The sequence below is a fragment of the Coptis chinensis genome, chromosome 9 (genome assembly GCF_015680905.1).
Source record: "Coptis chinensis isolate HL-2020 chromosome 9, ASM1568090v1, whole genome shotgun sequence".
Taxonomy (NCBI): Eukaryota; Viridiplantae; Streptophyta; class Magnoliopsida; order Ranunculales; family Ranunculaceae; genus Coptis; species Coptis chinensis.
The window spans coordinates 67,799,995-67,817,298 of record NC_141464.1 but is presented as its reverse complement, the minus strand read 5'-3'; the positions used below and the strand labels follow the sequence as shown (position 1 = coordinate 67,817,298).

At 38.2% G+C, this 17,304-nt stretch overlaps 1 protein-coding gene across 2 annotated transcripts; it reads right to left on the bottom strand.

Moving 5' to 3' along the window:
* Positions 1–3,991: 3,991 nt before the first annotated feature.
* On the bottom strand, positions 3,992–16,545 carry LOC147477556 (3-isopropylmalate dehydratase large subunit, chloroplastic-like). 2 transcript variants are annotated; one of them, XM_086584872.1, is made up of 4 exons: positions 16,418–16,545; positions 16,264–16,309; positions 16,068–16,181; positions 3,992–4,149 (listed from the first exon to the last, which is right to left on the bottom strand). In XM_086584872.1, the coding sequence occupies exons 1-4, from the start codon at positions 16,495–16,497 to the stop codon at positions 4,123–4,125; spliced, it is 267 nt and encodes an 88-aa protein (XP_086440998.1). In that variant the 5' UTR covers positions 16,498–16,545; the 3' UTR covers positions 3,992–4,122. The 2 variants fall into 2 exon arrangements, with proteins under 2 accessions (XP_086440998.1, XP_086440999.1); XM_086584873.1 differs by having other exon boundaries at positions 16,291–16,309.
* Between the last annotated feature and the right edge of the window lie 759 nt (positions 16,546–17,304).

The window sequence follows — 17,304 nt, the reverse complement described above, 5'->3', positions numbered from 1 at the left end:
ATATGAAAATCAAATTTGACAAGAAACATACTACTACCAAAATGAAGTCAAAGTCTGATTGGGCCCGGCCCGGCCCTCTAACTTGGCCTGCAAAAGGAGGGCTAAGGGGCGGGTTAGGGTGTTATATTATATGGTCTGACCCGATATAGCCCGGCCCTCAACACAATTAAGGGTCGGGCTGACCCGGCCCTTAAACCATAAGGGCTTTATAGTTTGAGGGCCGGGTTAGCCCAGCCTGGCCCATTTATCACCCCTATACCCAGTAAGAAACTACAACAAAAACATACATGTTACTCTCGCCAATAAAAGAAAAATGGACCAGAGAATAGTAAAAAACTTACCATACAGCAAGCCATATCCATGGTCTCCATAGTCTTATCCAATTCTTGGCCTTCCAGCATCTCTTTGTCATCCTCCAAGACAATACCTTCCAGAAGACAGTTAGCTATGGGTGCCGACCCAAGGCTACAGTCAGATTGTTTTACTGCACACCTCTTCCCTTCTTCCCAGCGTAGACGAAATGTCTCCCTAGATCGCAATCCTGCCCTACTAACGAACCAGTACCCCCAAACCTCTCACCAAAAGTCTTTTAGGGTGAACCATTTCACTTCCCAAGACATTCCATAAATGCAATGAAACCCTAACCGACGTGCTGCGTATACCGCCATATTTTCAATTTCCAAAAACCAGGGAGGTTACCATTTCTGGCTATCTCAAATAGTTCACATCCTCACACGTGCCACACACGTGCTAAGGCCCACTCTAAACTAGAACGCTCTAACATGAAGAACGCTCACTCGAGCTCACCGGCTGCATAATCTTAACAATCTTTACTAGTGGAGCCCTACAACGTTGGACATGACTCAGGAAAAAACGCTCTACAGGATCAAGACGCTAACTTGAGCTTAAAGGCTACATAACCTGGACACTTCCTACTACTTGGAGCATGCAACGCTATACAATACAACAACATCAGGCAATCAAGAAAAAAAGCAACAAGAAAAAGCATGCGGGGAACGAGGCAGGCTGCTGAGCAGGCTCAGGAAACCGGTTCGATGCGCTAGCCAATTCGGGATATCCTAGAAAACCAACTTGGCTAGCAAGCATTCGTCACATAATGAACTGCCCAGAACAATCTGGGAAACCAGTTTGTTAAGTTTTTACTCAAACACTTCATAGAAGCGAACTGCCCAGGTTTTCCCAGGTTATCAGTTCTAATGTATTAGGCCCACAGCTAATTAGAGAAACTTAAACTTTTACAAAGGGTGGATTAACTCATCAACTTGAAGCGGATCTAGTAAAGAGCCAGAGGCGACCTAGAGTGAGGTCAAGACAAGAGGGACTTCAGAGTTCGTTCCCACCTCAGCATCTCCAAGCAAATCAGCAACAGGAGCAGTACCAGCGGGGTACCATAGCACGAATGACACTAGCATCTACGGTGGGAGCGACCTCCTTTTGTCCCGCAACCACACGAGCATACTCCTCCTTGAGCTGTTCAAGCTCTACCCCCAGCTGCTCATGTATTTCCTCCAGCTCCTCTAATTCGGTGAACATAAGCTCGTATGCCTCCTTAGCCTATACTACCACACTCTTACACATATCAGCGAAGTCGTTTACTGTGGCCAACTTCCCTTCCAGATCGCTCCTCTGTGATCGTGCTCTGCAAGGAAAGGGTAACGACTTGCCCCCTTAGGTCGTTTAACTCTTTCTGTTCAGCCTGTTGCACTACACGAACACTGGCAAGCTCGTCCCTCAACTTTGTAGGAACCGTTATTTCAGAATCATTATTTCTACAACCGCGAACACCACGTGCAGCGGAATAAATGGGTGTCACGGTTTTGGATAGAAAGTTCATACCTTTTAGAATCCAGTTTAGATCTAATCTCTGAGAATCCAAGCTATGAATCCGAATCAACAATCAACCCCTTGATCTTCTGTTGTATTCCTTTAGAATAGATTGGACGTTGTGTGGACAACGATCTACCAATCTCTTTCTTTCTCTCAAGATCATAAACAAATTCAGATCTACTTTTCTTGCCTCTTTTTCTAAACCAATGAATAGTGATAAATAGTGAATTTCAGCCAGAGAGAGAGTATTCTATTTATAGGCTACAACAGGGACCATGAGGAGAAATTAGGGTTGGGCCTTCTGACGGGCTTGGGCTTCCCATGTTCGGCCCGAACACACAGCCCAAGTCCGTCAACAAATGGCTTATTCCACTAAAGGCCATTGTTACACTACCGCCCTAATCCCAAATTACGTGTTAGCGTTTATGGGCTCCATATTATATGCTCGTTGATCTCCCCGTGTTTAAGATATCGAATGCCCGTTGATTAAGTCAAGTTACTGACAACTGCATTAATCAACTTCTTATGTCCTTGAGTAGTACCACTCAACCTCATTGTCATGTCGGAATAAATCCACCTGCAGGGTTTACATGACAATCTTTTTGAGCTCCTCAAGGGGACATCATCAACCCGACTTCCTGTGGGTCACGGATTCCTTCTATAATCAACAGCACAGCTTACATACAATGTCATTACCCAATCCATCGAGTTTGTTGATTCACAATTGAATCTCACTCATTGATGATTTAAAGTAATATACAATGCACATAAGTGCCCGTTATTATATCCGGATTAAGAGGACAAGTATCCATAATAACAGAGGTGTTTGTTCTCTTATATAGTCAGTATAAGGAGAAACAACCTCACTTGGTCCTGTTCAATACACACAAAGTGTACTAGTGTAATCCTATAGTCAAGATAGACTAATACCAGATTATACTATAACCGTACCAATGGTTTGTCCAAATCCATTTAGGTTGTGAACGATTACTTATACTTTATAAGATACTGATGATATGATCTTCTGTGTGTTCACACCATATCATCTACAACATAAAGTATTAGACACATGCATATAAGTAATAACATATATAATATGCATAACATTTGCCCATATGATTCTCATTCAAAATATAAAGAATTAGAGTTAATACAAAAGTAATGCTTTTAGTATATAACCCTATCAAGCTTTTCCAGCACACCTTTCTCCATCTCAGCAAACTGAACAGCAGTCTTCATCTTCTGGTACCTAGCTATAATCTACAGCCAAGTGAACACAGTTAGAAACACAAATAAAGCTTGTACAAACAAAGACGAATCTTCAGGTCGCGGTTTGACACTTACCAAGTAGTGAGCCCGGTTCAACGCTCGCAGGTTCTCATCCAGATCCTTCCGATCACCATCCAGCGTAATCCCTTCCAGCAAGCATGACGCTATAGGTGCGGACTTATAGCTGCAGTCCGACCTTTTCACGATCACCTCCCGGCCAGTTCGCTTGTTGACATAAACAAGGTTGCGCTCCAGGTCATCCCTACCAGAACTCACTATACCAAAATAGGACATTCCTAATGGTCAGAAACCGTTACTAAAAATATTTGTAACGGTTTTTTTGCATCACAGTTTTGGCGTTTCTAATGCGTTATTAATATTAGTAACGATTTAAAACCGTTACATAATTATTTATTGTAACGATTTTTTCCGTAACTAAAAAATTTGCTAACGGTTTTATTTGCTTAATTGTGTTACTCTTTTCTAACATTAGTAATGCTTTTTGACTGTTATTCTTTTCTAACAACAGTAACGGTTTTATAGAATTAGTAACGCTTTTTTATGCTACTCTTTTCCAACAACAATAACGGTTTTAGAAAGTTAGTAACGTTTATTTGTGTAATTGATTTATAGAATTTGTAACGTTTTGGTAATGGTTTTGTTGCTTCGTAAGTGTTACTTATTACAAAGCTTAGTTACGGTTTTCCACCGTTACAAAACTATTTCATATGTAAAAAAAATAATTTCCCCAAAAACCACCATTTTTGGGAGACTACTAACCTGTATAAAGATGTCCCCACTTATTGGGTATTATACAATCATCCATAACATAAACAAGAAATCTCACAAGTATATCCAATCACATAATCTTTTATTAAAATAACATCACCAAAACGTCTTTTCATAAATAGGACTTGCCACGGATGAAATATACATTGTTTTCCAAATCAATGAGACTTGTCTCTAAACTCAAGCTCTCACGTCATTTGTACAGAACTCCCACCTTCAATAGTTGCAAGCATCAGGGGATGACTTTGGGATGGTATCATCAGAAAAGTCATTTTCATCGTATACACCAATAGAAATAAATAAAAAGGAATCAGACAGTAGAAAACAAATATGTATAGATAGATATATACTTATATCTTATTCTTAAGTAGTAGCTCCTTATACTCAAACTACAGAATTCAAAAAAGAGAGTATGGTAGTAGACTAGTAGCAATAGAAGCATAGTATTGAAAGTTTATGTAATGCCCCAAAACCCTATAACCTTATCAGACACCTTGACAAAAGACATAAAAATTTCGGTAGAATCTCCTCTATATTTTCAACATTTCATAGACATAAATCCTGTCATAACCTAAAAATCAAATAATATACTTTCATAACATATATTAAAACTTCAGACCTCGGTCGTAAACCCAACTACTCAAATATATATTGATTCGTAGAACCAGCTACTTAACCATCTCGACCAATGCCAATTAAGTCAAATAACTAATCCTCGAATCAAAAGGACACTATAAATTATATACCAAAATTAAAATGAAAACAACATATACATCACTTCCACTTATATCAGTGTTATTTATATACCAAAATTAAAATGAAAACAACATATACATCATTTCCACTTATATCAGTGTTATACACCTCTATTAGTTCCAACCAGAGATACTACACTTCGAATATATATACACCATACCTTCACACTACTCACATGTAAGAACCCATCTTCCAAAACAAAACTCGTGAATATTCCAACATCCGCATACAATTGTCAAATATGAAACGAAAGAAAACCACACAAGGATCTTACCTTTCATTAACTACTAGGTCTCCTGTTGCTGCTCTCCATCTGCGTTCCAACACGGAACACTAAAGCTAGTTCCCTAACAAAATAACTAAAGTAACATATACGCGATTATACAAAATAACTACATTCAACTTTACTTTTATCTTTAACCAAGTTAATTTCATAGGGTAGACACAACACAAAAAGTCAGAACCAGCACATTCACTTGATCGAAGACAAAGATCAAACCATGCTTGCTCAGTCAAAACCCACAAAATAATTACACCAAAAGAAATGACACTGTCATGCTAGCCTATTCATGATTATGCAAGTACAAGGTCAATCTAAAGGTAAAAAAGAAAGATACATGAGAGAATGCTGGAAACATAATATATTAAAATTACCGGTTCCATGAGATAACATTCACATCTGCTTTATGTGCCTTAATAGAAACTACAGGAGTTTTTCCCAAACGGGTATCCCATATGGCAACATACCATCCACAGAACATGACACAAAAACATCAGCTTCGGTAGGGCTCTGATAAGAGCCCAAAACTGTAGTTTTAACCCCTTAACAATCATACTTTTAGACCAATTATGTGAGCAATAAGTAAGAGTTAATATCGACACGTTTTTATCGTTTAGGGCTTCAAAGTCAATTATGTGCAGAAATGTACCACTTTGATGAGATAAAGGAGCAATGGTTGGTTACTAAGGAGTTCTGTGATTAAAGGCCAAGATTCAAGAAGACAAAGCCTTTGTAAAGCCTGGTCAAAAGATGAAAAGTCAAAAGTCCGCGCGAGTAAAGCTTGCACAAAGTCAGCAGAACTTCCGAAGACTGTATCTTTGGACTCAGACCTTGGAATTGGACCTATCTTATGTCAAAACGACCGGCTCAGAAAGAGCTTTCCAATGGTCCAAGCCTTGACCCAATCAGAGGAGCAGAAGTGGACAAAACATCTGTCGAAGCCAACTGCAGCTGAAGAGCCCATTTTGGACTAAAGAAATTGGGTTTTGGGCCTGATTTTCCGGCCCAAAACATGGCTCCAAGCCCATGCACGATTTTTGGATCTGAAAGTATAAAAACAAAAGCTTGACTCTTTGTTAATGGTAGGTAGTTAGGTTAGGAAGCTAATGTTAATGGAGTTTAGGGTTAGAAAAAGATAGATCTAGATTAGTTAATTACTTAGTTTTCATTCCATTAATTAGTTTCATTCTTTGTTTTAGATTAGTTATTTAAATCATTGAATATCATTCATTAGATAAATAAAATAGTTATTCTTGTCAATTTCGATTTTGTCATTTCAATTTATAGATCTAGTTAATTCTTGTTGGTTATCATTTCTTAGTTGTTAATTTAGATTTCAATTATCGTTTAGTTAAATTTCATAAAGTTAGAATCTTTATATTATGTCGTATTCAATTTCATATGGAAATGATAGCGTAATGATTCTCGGCTAAACCTCCATTAGAGGGGGTTGAGAAGCCTTGATGAAAGCTTGATTCCGATTAGCGTAGAGTCGTCGTAATTTCTATTCCACTCTAGAAACGATTAGTTCACCATTAGAATGGGTTTGATCGTTCACATGCTAGTTATGAATTGGTAGAAATGTCATGTATAATTAGGGATTACGATGAACCAATTGTTCTGCGAAGCAGTTCAATTCGGATTACGACGATTCGTCGTTAGTAAGTTAAGTTGAGTTAAGGTGGAATCAATCCCCCCTAATTCCTTATCATAGAATCAACGTAGTATTTCTGTAGTTTGAATCAATTATAGTTAGTATCTTGTTATGCGTATTTATACCGTAGTATAGAAGTCACCTCGTAAATCTCTCACTAGACTTATGAATGATTAGTTGACACGAAATCATCACATGCTAAAGAACTAGGAATGGAACAAATCATCTACTCTACTATATCTCAATAGGATTGAGAGTAGAATCTTTGATAGCTTCTCGTAAAATAGTTTTAGTTTACTTACATTTTGAGTTTCATCGTTCATTTCGTAGGTAAACTACTCTTTTTACGGGTTATCAAATGGCGCCGCTGCCATCTTAGTTCGCTTTCGCATTGTTTTCGTAGTATAAGTACTCTTCTTAAAGTCCCATTTCACCCACCCACCCTTGTTTGATTCTAACTGTGGTCGTCCGTTTCAGCAAATGAAAGTTCCTCGAAAAATACCGGAGCGACACTGCTTCAAGCCGAGCACACCCGCTCCAAAACACTGGACATTCAAAATCCCCCGAGGCACACACTGGCCAAACGAGGCGCGCTCAAAACAAAAACTGGACTTCGAAATCCCCGAGGACTCAATTCAAGGAGAGCGCACACTGCCCTCGGTTTGAATTTTGCGGATTTCCACGGGTTTGTTTTGAACCGATTTTTTCAAGTTTTCAGTGTTCTAACTTGTTATATACACTGAACACACATAAACAAGACGCTTTTTCATAAGCAAAGCAAGGACGAATCGGGTATTCCTTTCTTCCACACCTCGCGATCTTCGTTAGAGAGTTTTATACTAGTATATCGGGATTGTTTGGAGTGTTGGCGTGTTTAGTTAAGTTTGGTCTTAGCCTTGTATGAGATTAAGGTCCGGGTCGAACAAAACACCTAACGTAATTACACGGCAACGTCAACAAGCACGCCTATCTAGTATACCACTCATTGCACCTCTAGCTACTATTCTACACACACCACCTGACATAATGGCTGAAGAAAGAGAGACTCCTCTCTCCGACTTTTACAAAGCCTTGAGCAATAGCCCTAAATCTTGCATCGTTCTAGCGGACCAATTGGGGATTTCGAATCCCCAAATATTTTTAATTTGTTACCCGTTTTTCATGGTTTAAACCATGAAACCTTATCAGCACATGCGTAGGATTGAACAAGTCCTAACAACATTCCACCATCCTACGGTTGGTGCGGAACAAATTAAACTGAGGGTATTCCCTTTCACCTTAGCCGATAAGGCGGTGTCTTGGTTAACGCCAAGCGCCTAATTCGTGGACTCGTGGGCTAAACTTGTTCAGCTGTTTATGGAACATTTTTACCCACCCCTAAAGACGGATGAGATGCTTTCCAAGATTCATTTCTTTCGACAAAATCCTCATGAATCATTTTCAGAGGCTTGGAATCGTTTCACCGATCTCCTTATAGAGTGTCCACATCATAACCTAGCGAAAGACACGTTAGTTCGTGCCTTTTTCAAAGGACTTCTACACCACCATAAAGAAGTCCTTGACATAATGAATGGGGGTAGTTTCCTAAGTAAAGGAGCCTCGGAGGCTTATAAATTTTTAGAGGATCAAACTAAGCGAAATAACAACTGGGGGGTAGTGACGATATCCACCGCTCCGCAAGTTCTTCTAATACAGTTAAGGCCGCCGGTATGTTTGAGATGAAACACGATCCCGAGCTTAAAACTCTAATCGAATCACTCACTAAAAAGGTAGAGGCCATTTCTGTACAACAAAAGCCTATCCCCGTCATGAATGTAAATTCCAATCCATGTAGTTTCTGTTGGAGTCCTGAGCATCCTGACTACCACTGTCTTATAGCCTATGAACATGCTTGTTCCATTAATAGTGAACCTAACGCCCCTTGGAGACAAAATTCCAACTTCGGTTGGAGAAATAACCAACAATTCACACCTCCAGGGTACAATAATCAATATGTTAGGCCAACGCACAGTTATAACCAAGCTCCACCACGACAAGGACAGGGTCAGGGTAATTATAATAATTATAACAGCCAAGCGCAACCTCGACAAGGTCAAGCACAAGGTCAAGGTAGTTATAATAATTATAATGCTAATAGAGGTCTCGTTCCGGTAAATAATAACTATCACAATCCGCCCATAAATAAATAATGCGAGATAGTTCCAGTCACACCACCCGTGACCACTACATCCACACAACCGGATCGTCTTGACACCTTCATACAGGTGAGCCAACAACTCTTCCAAACCATGGCTCAATCTAGCCAACAGATTCTACAATCCGTTAATAATTTAAACCAATAGTTAGCCCAACCAAAAGGCGTGTTTCCAGGCCAAGCGATACCAAACCCTAAAACAGCAAACACAGCCTTTGAGGTAAACGGTAATACTAGTACGGAAACTACAACCGTAGGTGAGCTAAATGCCATCACCACTCTCCGTTCTGGAAGAGTGGTTGATAACAAAGTAACTATGCCTATAGTTACCCCATCGAGACTCCTACACCGGATATCGAACTAGATACCGAAATAGAAACTGAAGAGCCTACCACTGTAGAGGTACCAGTTAAACCACAACCTAAGAAATAGATACCCAAGGTTAGACATCCAGTTGAGCCATACGCTAAATATAGAGAGAAACTACCGTTTCCCCAGAAATTAGCCATGCTAACCAGGGATACAAACTTTGAGGAGATTAGGAACGTTTTCAAAAATCTAATGATAAACCTTCCTTTTCTCGAAGCTATTAAAAAGCTACCTAACCATGCTAAGTTTCTTAAGGAGTTGTGCACTACTAGGCGTAAGACCAACATACCAAAAGACGCCTTTTTAACTGAACAATTCCCAACTCTATCTGAATATAACAGAATTGTTAAGTACAAGGACCCTGGTCGTCCTACTGTACAATGCACCTTAGGAGATTCTCACACGACGACCGCGCTACTAGACCTGGGGGCTAGTGTTAACTTACTCCCGTTTTATTTGTATAAACAAATAGGTCTAGAGGAGATGCAACCTACTAAAATGACGTTGCAATTAGTTGATCGGTCTATTAAGTATCCTAAGGGTGTGGTTGAAAACGTGCTGGTTAAAGTCCAAAATTTTTACTACCCAGCTGACTTAGTTATCCTCGACATAGAAGTCACTAACGACTCTGTACCTATCATTTTAGGGCGTCCCTTCTTGGCAACGCCGGCGGCCATAAACCGCCACGATGGTTCGATGTCCTTGTCCTTTGGCCATCTTTCTGTTGAGGTAAATGTTTTCAAAACGAGGACCGCGGTATCCCGATTCATCTACAAATGGAGAGGTTAGCATGATCGAGCTTAGCTCAAGATTACTTCAAAACATGTTTCGGAGAAACAGATTAACAAATTCTTTCCTTCGAAATTTCGACTTTAACAATGACTCCCCGGTAGTAGCGAAATCGAAGAAGAATTCCTACAACTCTTTTGCACCGCTTCTTTACCACTTCGCGAGTCCCCCCTTGCCAACAACCATTCATCCCTTGATGCTATGACGGAAGATGAATTTTTCGATCTCTATCCCAATTATCCTTTTGACCCGCCTATTGAGGAATGTCTTGCATATATCAAGACTTCTGATGATATGGACTTGAGAGCTCTAGGTAAGAATCATTCTCCTTCCATCACCAATACTCCCCACCCTCCACCTTTTCAAAGGAACCTCGAGTTTGCACTCGATCCTTTTGTTTCTCCTGTGTTTCATGATTTTTTAAATCCTCATAGTAAACAAATACTTCCCAAGGATAAACCATTTGACACCTTCATTTTCAGAATTGAGACAGTCCCTACCTACACCATGAATGAGTTTTGTGTTAAACCCACATCCTCATTTTTTCCATGCTTTCCCTCTAAAACTTATCCAAATCCACCATATCTTCCACAACAATTCACTTTTCCACACTTATTCACTAGGACACCCTCTCGTTCAAAGATGAAACATAAGGTGCATGCTCGGTTATGTTATAGGTCTATCCGACTTTCGCCATTCCACTAGGCTGCGTCCAGAGGGAAATCTTGGTGCTTGATTGTGTTTGGATATGTTTTCTGTGATATTTATTTATGGAACGATCCACAACTATTTCGGTTGTTGATATATGATAAACTGCATATTCATACATATGTTTTAGATAAAGTCTCGAGTATCTGACTATAAACGACTCAATTTTCGTGTTTGGTGCACTTCCTTTCACTTCCATATATTGGTGAGTGAACCATTCAGGTAACCGGGCCCTCCTTATGGAGTGTGTGGCTGTAAGTACTGGATCCTAAGTCCACGTTTCACATAATTCACGTTTTCCACTCTTGCATGTTTTCTCGGTTTTTGAGTCATGTTTCTCTATGGTGTGAATTATGTCTTTATTGCTTATTGTTTTTTTTTATATTAAACCTAATTCATAAAAAGTAAAAAAGTTTAAAGCTATAAAAATAGTAATCTAGCAAGTCTCGAGAATCTGACTTAAAAAGACCCACGTTTTAAAACAAATTTTCAAAAACCTGTTTTCAAAATTTGTTTGGGGGTGGGGTGTTTGGTTTTTCCAATCTTGATCACTAAACTTCCTATTCTTATCCTTTCCTCATCTTGTAGCTAGATTTCTTGTTGTTTGTTGTTTTGATGTTGTTTTTAGTAGATTGGATGTTAAGTTGTTAAATTCAGTAGTTAAATTTGAATTCGGTAGTAAATTGTATTTGAATTTGAATTTTAATATAATGTGGTTATTTTCAAATTATGCATTGATTTTAGTGTTAATCCTACCTTCCCGATTTGTTTGGGGGTGGTATTATTTATTTTAGCATGATTTTATATGATCCACAATTTTAGAAGTAGTTTTGGAGTTTGGGTGAGAATATTGCCGATATGGGCATATCTATGAGTAAATATTGGGTAGGATGAAATCTCGATAAGTTAGGTAGTTTTATCCTAAATTCAACCTAAAAGATACTAGGGTTGTTTTAGAATCAAGAATATGAGTTGTTTCCGTTTTCGGGTTTGAAAATTTTAGTATTTCTGGAAATTGTCATAAAAGCTTTTTGGCAACTTCCCGTTTCGTTTTAGCAACTTAAAACCTATAAAAACTTTATTCATTCTACACTCACAACCCACACTACACCTAACTTCCATCTCTCACCTTTCACTCCCACGTTTCCCGTTGTTCTTCACCATTTTCACAAATCAGCACCTCGGAGCGCACCTGCGCCCTAGCCATTGTCAGAAATTTTACACTGAGGGCACCTGCCCCCAAGTTGAGCGCACTTGAGCCCAAAACACTGTAAATCCAAAAACACCCGAGCGCACCTGCGCCCTGAACTCCGTAGACACAAAAATTTCCAGTTTTTATGCGGGTTGTTCCCGGATCATTTGTAGCTGTTCCAGAGCGTAGTTTTGAGATGACATCTCCTACAATAATACCAGAACAGTCTTTCGAAGATTTGTTCCAAAGCACTACTTATGGTGCTTGGTTTCGCGAGGTGATCACATACGTAGGCTGGGAATCGCTTATGGTAAGACCTGATGAATTTTATTCTCCAACACTTGCATCTTATTTTTACAATAACTGCATTTTCTTTGAGAGACCGGATGGTGAACAAGTGTTCTCCATCAAAATTAATGATGAACTAATGGAAATTACCAGGTTCTTGCTAGCATTTGTTCTTGGACTTGCTATGCTCGCTGAAATACAAGACCCATGGTGCTATTGGGTAGATAATATGCATGTCTACACTTATGAGTTTTTGCATGAGGCTTATGGGGCAGGCATTTTCCGTATCGAGGACCAAGGGAAATATAACGTCGCCCTTGGTAGCCTGTCCATGAACATAGGAACTGTTATGTTTTGGATCATGCTAAACATTTTAGGGGAATGGCGTTTTTCTTCTGTGAATGACGACTTGCAGCGTTTTCCTTGCTTTAGCCACGGGACGCCAGTTCTATGACCTTCCCAGAACCTTGATGTCTAGTTTAGCACGAGCCCATAGCATGAGGCATAAGTACATTCTTATGCCTATTCTAATTTGCCGTATTATGCTATGTTTCTTCCCTATTTTTTGTACACGTTTCACGGATTGGATTACGATCGACACTGTGCGACCCACCAATAGTATTATTCGATCTTTTCGTGCAATGACTTCGCAAGGGTGGAGGATACAACCTCATCAGGTTGCACCCTACACCCCGTCAGACCAAGTGGCGCTTAATAGGTTAGCAACCATAGATGATAAATGGCGTGAATCCTGGCAAGTTATCATGGCATGGTAGGACGCGAAGGAACCTCACTTCTTTATAGAAGAAGAGGATGACGAAGATGATGAATAAAAGCGAGAGATAAGGTAAGTTTTTAATTCCAGTTAGTGTCTGCTTATGTCCCAAGCTATTTAACTCTATTAACCCCATAATGGGTGGAACTCTTATAGAGTTGCATCAGATTTTATATTAGTATGTTTTAACATTGTTTTGCAGATGTTCCAGAATTTCACGCGTTTCCATGGTATTTTTCTACCCTCTTTATTTAAATGCTTTGAGGACAAAGCATGCTTCTTGTTTGGGGGTGCGCATAGAAACACGTGTAATTAAGGCATCTGTTAGGATATAGATATGTATAATGTGCATTTGTTTTCTAGTTTAAATTTCAAAAATTTCAAAAATATAAATAAGTTTATGCTATACACTTAGGAATATCGGTATTGTTCTTTCTCTATGCTCTTAATAATCTAGAAGTCTCACGTAGCTTTTGCATTAGAATAATTTTTAGAAACTTAGGTTAATATGTAGGTAATAATCTTTACATCTGTCTATAAATATATTACATGAGTATCTATGATTGTTAGCAGTAAGTTTCTGAAATCTAGGCTAGAGTACTTATTCTACAAATCTGTGAGAATATAGCCTAAAAGCCTTATATGAGTGAAACATTTGAGAAATGACACAAGGTAGAAGTAAAATCGGATAGAGAAATCACACGTCCACTTGCTTGATCACTAAACCATATCCTAAGCGAGAATTTAGGCCTCTTTGGATCGATATAGCGAGAAATTCAAATCTATGAATTATTTTCCGCTAGTAAGCCCCTCGAGCCTTTCTTTATCCTTTCATAAACCACAAATCCTTTATCCTGTTACAAAAACAAAACAAAAAAAAAAAATCAACCTACCCAATTTAGAATAAATCGAGAATAGAATGAGGAAGAAAGAAGAAGAAGAGAAAAAAACCGTGTAAACAAAAAAAGTTAGTTGTTTCTTGGAAAATAAATAAAAGAAGTTTCCATCCAAAGAAAAGAAAAAATAAAAATAGAAATAAAATAAAAACTCCAAAAAAATAGAATAAAAGGAGTCAAAAGCCAAAGAAAAAGAAAAAAATATGGCTAAGGATGGAAACAAAGTATTGAAGCAGAAGTAAATAACAAGGTTTTCTCTAGTTACATAATACGAAGACTCTATTATCTCAGACTTGTTCTTTTTGAATATCCATTTCCTTCCTTCTTAAACCATCTCCTAAACCCTGCAACACCTAATAAAGACCTCTAGCTCAATTAGGAATAGGTTAGTATGATAGTAAGTGGCAGATGTGTTGATCGACTCCGGCTTCCTTGTGTGTCATTGAGATTGTAAGGTAAAGTGTGCCCATGCAAGACCGGAGTAGATTAAACTTGAGTGGAAAAATCGAGAGTGTTGTATCTTGACAATTATTGTGAGAACCTACTTAAGGACGCTTATTTCGAAGTTTCAGAAACTTAACACGCTAGGCATTTCATAGTATTACTCATAGTATATATATTTGTATCATAGATGATTGATTATTATGCATATATTAGCTTAGGTTTTTGACTTGGTTATTCTTATTCATTTGCTAGTGAGATGTATAGATAATTGGGAGCATGAATAAGAAAATAATAGTTTTATTTCTTAGTCGTTGTAGTATAGATGAAGTTTGTGAGTACCTTCACTGGAAAACTCTCACGAGGCTATAACTCGTCCACTAGGGAATTCCTAGTGGTTTAAGGCCTTATTGCATATGGTAAATGCAATCGCACTTAGCTAATGTTAATGGAGTTTAGGGTTAGAAAAAGATAGATCTAGATTAGTTAATTACTTAGTTTTCATTCCATTAATTAGTTTCATTCTTTGTTTTAGATTAGTTATTTAAATCATTGAATATCATTCATTAGATAAATAAAATAGTTATTCTTGTCAATTTTGATTTTGTCATTTCAATTTATAGATCTAGTTAATTCTTGTTGGTTATCATTTCTTAGTTGTTAATTTAGATTTCAATTATCGTTTAGTTAAATTTCATAAAGTTAGAATCTTTATATTATGTCGTATTCAATTTCATATGGAAATGATAGCATAATGATTCTCGGCTAAACCTCCATTAGAGGGGGTTGAGAAGCCTTGATGAAAGCATGATTCCGATTAGCGTAGAGTCGTCGTAATTTCTATTTCACTCTAGAAACGATTAGTTCACCATAAGAATGGGTTTGATCGTTCACATGCTAGTTATGAATTGGTAGAAATGCCATGTATAATTAGGGATTAGGATGAACCAAATTGTTAAAAGCGATTCAATTCGGATTACGACGATTCGTCGTTAGTAAGTTAAGTTGAGTTAAGGTGGAATCAATCCCCCCTAATTCCTTATCATAGAATCAACGTAGTATTTCCGTAGTTTGAATCAATTATAGTTAGTATCTTGTTATGCGTATTTATACCGTAGTATAGAAGTCACCTCGTAAATCTCTCACTAGACTTATGAATGATTAGTTGACACGAAATCATCGCATGCTAAAGAACTAGGAGTGGAACGAATCATCTACTCCACTATATCTCAATAAGATTGAGAGTAGAATCTTTGATAGCTTCTCGTAAAATAGTTTTAGTTTACTTACGTTTTGAGTTTCATCGTTCATTTCGTAGGTAAACTACTCTTTTTACGGGTTATCAGGCTCCACTGCTTGAAGGGATTTAGACAACTTTTAAAACGGAATAGACTTCAAATTGAGGACTTGCGACATTAAAACACCCACACAAAAAAACGAATAAGTTTTGTTAATCAAGTTAGAGTGTACCTAGAGATCCTCAACACTTCCGACATGCCCAACAAAAGGAGTAGATTCTACTTTCCTTGTTCCACTAGCCTTCTTGCAATCCCCTTAAGACATGAAAAAATAAGAAAATAGTAGAAGTGTTAGTTTTGAGTAGATTATTTTGTGGCATCGTAATTCAAATACACTAGTATACTGCATTGCAGTGGGGGTATGAGCGGAGCGGGGAAGATTTATTTTTTAGGGGGGGGAGGGGGTTCAAGAATATGAAATGTCCGTCTTACTTAGGTTTAAACGGTTTTTATGCTTTCATACATAGCTTGACTGGATGGGATTGAAATATCAATAAGCTACAAAGAAATCACAAACATACCTTAAGGAGTTTTCCAGCACCCATAACAAAACCGGCATCAGTGTTTCCAATTCCACTGGCGAACTGGCCAAATGCACCAGCATTGCATGTGTGTGAATCAGTACCAAGCAGGACCTACAAGAAAATTAAATAAAGTCATAAAAGAGGCAACAAAAATAAAAGAAACCTATTGGGAGAGATAGAGAGAGAGAGGCACCTCCCCAGGCCTACAATGATGACCTACCTTTATAATCCGGGTTAGCCTGCAATACGATTGAACAAATACTTGATAAATACCAACAGAATATTAAATTCACTTAGCTAGAAAGATCAATGGCAAGTTCACAACCAAAAAAAGAGATAACACATACCCTGAAATCACCAAGATCCTTGATATCTTACTCTCCACAAAAGTCCCACAAGATGTCCACGTTACGGTTCGCACGCTCATCACTTGTGAATATATAATGATAGGTATTACTATGATCTTTTGGTGATCCCATACCTGAAACCAAAGACAAAAAAGTTAAGGCATAATATAAAGAGATGAATAAGCAGGGTAACCAGACAAGTCTTCACTCCTCAATAAGAAAGTAGTGTACACATGGCTAATAGGTGAATGACCAACCAGGTGGAAACCAGGCTTCTTCACTCTTTCCACCAAGTAAAATTTAAAACTAAAGGACCATGATTTATGATTGTTAAATTATTAGCGTGAGATCGACCTGAATGTGCCCGCACAAAAACTCTAAGCATCCATAAGTTGGTGCCCCAGCTTACCAAAACTCACCCAATGTCAAGAAAGCCTTGTATAATATCGCCCGAGCATATCAGCAAGCAATACACCAGAACAGTTGAAAAAAGACATAAAAGAGCCGTCGTTTTTTCAAAGCGTTGAATGAGCTAAAAGAAGCCCAGTCTACAAAGAGGAAACCAAACAAAATGGACATTTCTTCCTAAACAGACCCATCTTTATACAACAATAACATCAGAAGCCAAATATAAGTAAATTCAAATTCTTTTCCATTTCCACACCTACTAAATAATACAGTCATACCACTCAACAAAATTCTAAACTTAAAATTTCAATTCATATCCTATTACAATTATCTAAATTGTACAAAAATCTAAATACTCTAAAAATCTCATGCAGAGAACTTTCAGTTTAACTTCTGATGAGTAAATATTCAAAAAGAAAAGTATGTAGTACCAAAGCCACCATGGCACCATCTCAAGCTCCAGAGGGATGTGGTCCTGG